Source organism: Salvelinus fontinalis, chromosome 35, assembly GCF_029448725.1.
Source record: "Salvelinus fontinalis isolate EN_2023a chromosome 35, ASM2944872v1, whole genome shotgun sequence".
Taxonomy (NCBI): Eukaryota; Metazoa; Chordata; class Actinopteri; order Salmoniformes; family Salmonidae; genus Salvelinus; species Salvelinus fontinalis.
Genome location: NC_074699.1, coordinates 2,001,850 through 2,007,932, shown reverse-complemented (window position 1 = coordinate 2,007,932; position 6,083 = coordinate 2,001,850). Strand labels below are relative to the sequence as shown.

At 40.3% G+C, this 6,083-nt stretch overlaps 1 protein-coding gene across 1 annotated transcript; it reads right to left on the bottom strand.

The window, feature by feature from the left end:
* Positions 1–3: 3 nt before the first annotated feature.
* On the bottom strand, positions 4–6,005 carry LOC129834198 (CKLF-like MARVEL transmembrane domain-containing protein 3). Its single transcript, XM_055898938.1, has 5 exons — positions 5,611–6,005; positions 3,204–3,359; positions 2,262–2,357; positions 1,685–1,802; positions 4–922 (listed from the first exon to the last, which is right to left on the bottom strand). The coding sequence occupies exons 1-5, from the start codon at positions 5,728–5,730 to the stop codon at positions 891–893; spliced, it is 522 nt and encodes a 173-aa protein (XP_055754913.1). The 5' UTR covers positions 5,731–6,005; the 3' UTR covers positions 4–890.
* Positions 6,006–6,083: the final 78 nt, after the last annotated feature.

The following is a 6,083-nucleotide window of genomic DNA, read 5'->3' as shown; positions in this document are numbered from 1 at the left end:
TGATGAACATGTTTTCATTTTTTATTAAACAAATTAAAGCTTACAAATGGCTGAAAATCCACTGATTTCTTTCTTATTTTCTTTACATGACCTGTAAATTGGCAAATGTTTGATGTACACACCTGGTAAGAAAACCCTTCTAAATAGGAAAACATTTTGGTGTACCATTTTCAATAATTGAATGCAGTCCTACCACATTTGCAGTTGACATTTCAAACACAAAAGTCTCCTAGTGCTTCTCCATGATTAAAAGTTTTCGGAATTGGAAGAAAAGAGACGAAAACATTCTGCTGACAAATCAAATTCAAACAGGAAGTGGCCATTTAGGCGGTAGCTAAGTGCCATGCACAGTCAGTCTTCTCAGCTCAGTGAACATGGATCTGTCACAAAATGATTTCAATGCTAGGATATCACATCAGATACAGCAACATTTTCAATACAGGACACCAGAAAATGAAAAATCAAGCAAAGCAAGTACGATGATTGGACAGATGGTGTAACCAGCCAACCAGCTGCCAATCTTTTCAATTATGTAAAAATGTAGTGTCATCTGCCTTTGTTCCCCGTGCTCCTCTTGGTATTATGGAGGCTGAGCAACTGTAAACCAATAGCCATCACTAAAAATACCACAGTTCATTCACAGCTTCAGAAATGTATTTCAGAGTTTGGGCAATTTTAGAACATTTGGAAAATAATACTATAACCGTAATTGATCATTGTATGTGCCAATATTCCAAAGCTCTAAAGACTAAGATTGGAAACCTGTTTTCACGTCAGTTTAAAATGAAATGTGAATCCTTCAGGATGCCGTTGACGTCTGCAGAATGGATGTCTTCCTGCCAGGCATGGTGGACGACACACACACACATGGTTCCTGGGCTAGAACCTCTTCAGTCGGAGTCAGAGTCTGAGTCATTGTACTCTATAACACAGAAGAAAACTTTTACAGTGAGGGTATAAGCAATGCATGTCTTTGTCTGTCTGTGTATGACACTTCCCCTCCGCCTATCCCTTTCATAGAGGGAAGTGAAGGCCTGTGGTTTCTGACCTCCTTATGCAATGATCAGGAATTAAAGTTAGAGATGAATATAAAGTCCATATAATCGAGGAAGCTAATCATGATAGGTAAAAACACATACAACATTGATGATTAAAGAGTTAATATAAATGTTATTAACATAGTAACAACTAGGTTGTGCTCAGATACAGTTCCATGGCAAATGAGAAATCAGAATTCAGATGTTACCATGTTTTGCTTATTGAATAGATTAGCTACTCAGAACGAAGCCAACAATCTGCACAGATTTTCACAGACGATGTGCTGACTCCACAAACACACGCCATAAGTATTCACTCCCACTGACCTATGGGACCCTTGGCTGAGTAAACTTATGCCATGTGGTCCACAATGTGGCTTATGATTTCTATCAGCAAACTGCAAGTTCATTTGTTTTCCTAAACTGCCCAAACAAATTTCATTAGAACTGACAGAAACAAAAACCCTGAATGGAGGGTCAGCATTAAGTTTTCATTTTTATATTTCCTGTATCCGTTTTCTGGGAAGAACAGGAAAGGACTGAATGTTTCTGAGGGGTACTGTAGCAGCTACAGTGTGTAGCATTGGGGACAAAATGAAGATTTACATCATAATATATACTAGACATTATTTGAAAGAACGCTTTACCTGAGGTTCTTGGTGGCTCGTCACCTGAGTCCCCTCCTTGTTTGAGGAAATTAGCCAGGTCATTAAAGATGAAGTAGAAATCGAGCGCAAAAACAATGGTGGCAATGAACCCAAACACCTGGAGGGGGTGGAAGAAAAGAAAACCTTTGATATCAACGTGAAACAGCTAGTAAATCCAGAAGGGGGTGAATTGTCTGACAGAAGCTAGCTGTAATATGGTATCCAGACACAATGAAGTAATGCAGCGAAGTAACCAGACACAACTTCTGAGTTCAACCTTAACTTCAGAGTTCAATGTGTATACTGTACATCAGGGTTGTCACAGTCATTCCATGGGAAGCCTAGTGTCTGCAGGTTTTTGTTTTTTTCCCTTTCAATTAAGACAACCAGGTGTGGTGAGTTCCTTACTAATTAGTGACCTAAATTCATCAATCAAGGACAAGAGAGGAGCGAAAACCCGCAAACCCTCGGTGGAATGAGTTTGACACCTGTGCTGTAAATGCTGAGGAAATACAACTCTGATCATGGCATAGGCTTGATGAGAGATGTGTGGATAGTGTCAAAGAGCTTTTCTTACCCCTGCTGCTTTAGAGGCCCCGTCTGTGAACTTGGAAACCGATATTATGGAGATGATAAAAAAGATGATGGACGCACTGACACAGCGCAGAAAATCCTAAAAGAGAGATAATACAAATGAAAAATTTGTTTTACAATTGTCAGCAGTGGCTACCATCCCTACTGTACCCAAGTGGACTATAAATACACTGAGTGTACAAAACATTATGAACACCTGCTCTTTCCATGACATAGACTGACTAGGTGAAAGCTATGATCCCTTATTGATGTCACTCATTAAATCCACTTCAATCACTTCAATCAATCCACTCTGGCTCCCGAGTGGCGCAGCGGTCTAAGGCACTGCATCTCAGTGTAAGAGGGGTCACTACAGCCCCTGGTTTGAATCCAGGCTGTATCACATCCGGCCGTGATTGGGAGTCCCATAGGGCGGCACACAATTGGCCCAGGGTCGTCCAGGTTTGGTCGGGGTAGATGTCATCGTAAATAAGAATTTGTTCTTAACTGACTTGCCTCGTTAAATTAAGGTAAAAAAAATATGTTTAAATGAAGGGGAGGAGACAGGTAAATTTTTTTTTTTTAAGTCTTGAGACAATTGAGACATGGATTGTGTATGTGTGTCATTCAGAGGGTGAATGGGTAAGACAATATTTAAGTGCCTTTGAATGGTGTATGGTGGTAGGTGGTAGAAATGTTTTTTTCCCCCACGCTCAACAGTTTCCCGTGTGTATCAAGAATGGTCCACCACCCAAAGGATATCCAGCCAACATGACACAACTGTGGGAAGCGTCAGAGTCAACATGGGCCAGCATCCCTGTGGAACGCTTTCGACACCTTGTAGAGTCCATGCCCCAACGAATTGAGGCTGTTCTGAGGGAAAAGGGGGTGCAAATCAATATTAGTAAGGTGTTCTTGATGTTCTGTGCACTCAGTGTATACTCACCATGAGGGGGAAGTGGAATCCCTTAAATCGCTCATTGAATTTGGTGGAATAGGCAAAAAGGAGGAAAAGGGCAGCCAGGAACTCAATGAGGGGTGCTGTGACAAAGGCTGCTGCCGTGGACGCCACAAAACAGATGAACGCGATGAGGGACAGAGCCTGGCGGAGAAGACAGAGGGAGGGAGAGATAGAGAAAGTGACTAATAGAATGCAGTAAAGGCATTCTAAAGTTATTTTGGTTCAAAATCTCCCTTTCAAGAAATGTTGCAGTGACCCGAAGCTATTACATTTCCTATCTCAAGCTGTAAGGAGATGCAGCTGTTGAATGACAAATAATATACACAGGCCTACACAGACACTCGCAGACACACTATAAGCCTATACTGTACGTGAGTTCAAAAGTTTTTGCTTGTTTATACACAAATGTGTTAACGTAATTGTTCACTTTGGCTAATTATGAAACGTGCTTGTCTGGTTGAGCACAAATCCTGAAAGAAGCAACTGTCTTTGTGATTTCAAAGATCCCCATAAGTCTTTAATATCAGCATGCAGTCTCTCCACGAATCACAAGTTTGTGTTTACTTTGTAAAGCATTTCTGGTGATAGTGCTTGTTTCCCTACATCCCCTTGTCCTGAATTCCTCTGGCCAACATCATTGGACGAGACAAGCCCAGGCACTGTTATCTACACAGAGCCATCTTGTATTTGTTACACTGGGCCATCAAAACCATAGACAAGGCTCACCTTGGGGTGGGAACTCCCCGAAATGCAACACAGACTGCTACTGCTGCTTTCATAGATACAACCCTGAGCACACTGTTCATCTATCTTACACTTAGAATGTGTTTCATAATAACGTTGAATATCTTCATAACGCACAGCAGAACTGCTTATCGGACATTTTGTCTGACCTTGACATGGCTAACGTTTCTCATCTCAGACACCCACTGCTATGTTTCTGCATAGTAAAGCAACAAGGTACATTCTCTAGGAATCTTGGAATCTAAAACTGGCTTCTGAGAATTCTGGCACAACACATTTCTTGTAAATTGGATGCTACGAGCGACAAACTAAAGGACTTAAGCAGCATTATTGTCATTCCAGCTATTAACGATCATGAAAAACTCTATGCATATATGTTTTCCAGCTGTCTTGAGCCACTACTAAAACCAGGATATTTCATATCTTATTGTGAGTTTTATAAAGTCATAGTAGCACCCATGTGGTTTCTAGCACAAACAAGGGAGAGGATCATATTCTAAGTGTGTGTAAAGAGGCCGCATTGTTCTTGGAGACTGACTCCTTTACCTTATAGGGCCAGTCAGCCAGAGCCCTCTAATAAAGCCCTCTATTCTATACAGTATATCTTTTGGGCTACATGCCCTCCAGCAGAGTCAGTTAATTAGAGACTGAGAGGGTTGATCATTGTTTTATGCAGCACATCCAGGAACTGAATCTCACATGACAGTCCATGATAATAACATATGTGTTCAATCGGTTCAAATCCTTGGTGATGACCGCTTTTACAGGGAAGATGTCTAAGCAGACACACTCTCTTGTTTCACTTCCTGATATCTGAGGTTTGAAATAATCAATACTCATTGAAGAATTAATGGAGTTAATTTGTTTGCAACGATTTGTAATTTTAGCAAACTATCTCTTTTAAAATGTATTTTTACCATTTCCATTTTGGTTTAATTGCATGTGCAAATGTGTCCCTACAATAGCCTACTGCACATCATGTCAAAACCTATTATCCAGTAATACAAAGCAGAACTGCGACAGTAGACTGACCACATGAAGTATAGAACACATTACAGTTGCATGTAAGGTCTATTGCTTGCTTGTGTAAACATGAATTAGCCTACACTAGGCTACATGAATATGAATGATAGTTTACAGGCTACATGTCTCCAAAATGATCCATATGCATTATGTCTTTCGTATTAACTGGTATACATCAAAGTTCTCACCCGAATTAAAAGGTAGTCAGTCGTAAACTTAAAACCTTCTTCCAAAGTAAAAAAAATATGTGGCTAACTAATTCATAAATCCTTTTTAGCGCCTTTGACGAAAACAAAATGCTCCCTTGCCGAAATGAGAACAGTGTGATGGACACATTGACCTCAATAGAAATGGGCAGAATTCAATGGATGTGTTTTCCATATAGTTTACCTAAACAGCTGTTTGAAGAGTTGGTTAGGATAAGATAAATGAATCCTAACAAAAACCTACTTTTGACCGTTCTAAAGCGTTACTCTAAATAGCACAAACCCGTTGAATCGAGTGCACCCCGCCCCCGCCAACTAAACTTCTACGCATCTGTTTGTCTTGGCAGCGTTGAAGAAAAGTATTCGGAAGAAACAATGGAAATAAAGACACTAATGTCTTCTTTGAAATGCTACGTTACCACTTCTGCAATAAGAAGTTGTCCTTTCCGTGAAGATGCGAATTCTTTTGCGATTGGGAGAATCGTTTGAAGGACACTTTGGCGCGGTCCAGTCGTAACGGGAGCTTCGATGTCCCCCATTTCAAAGATAACGTTTGACTTCAGTAATGGTTACAGATCCAGCGGCCTGGAATAGTTGAGAGTGGAAAATGCAAAGCCCCGAAAAAGAGTGTTGCTTCTTGAAGTGGAAACGGAAATAATGACAGTGCGAAAACGTAGTTCACAAAGGCGCAACATCTGCATTCCAGAGATGTTAGTTGACTAGGCTATGTGCATGCGTCAAAACTAAAATACTGTAATGTATTTGTTAAAATTGTTGTGATGTATCCCTCGAGTTTTATAAATAATCTGTTTTAACTTTATAGGCCTATGGTCCAACTTGATGGGAACGTCATAAACAGCTCAAAATGCAATATAAACATTACTTAAGAATA

Coding starts and splice junctions, on each gene's coding strand:
- LOC129834198 (XM_055898938.1), bottom strand. CDS start 5,730: ATGGGGGACATCGAAGCTCCCGTTACGACTGGACCGCGCCAAAGTGTC. Junction 3,360..5,610: donor AACTTCTTATTGCAGAAGTG/GTAACGTAGCAT, acceptor CTTCTCCGCCAG/GCTCTGTCCCTCATCGCGTT. Junction 923..1,684: donor CGAGCCACCAAGAACCTCAG/GTAAAGCGTTCT, acceptor TCTGTGTTATAG/AGTACAATGACTCAGACTCT.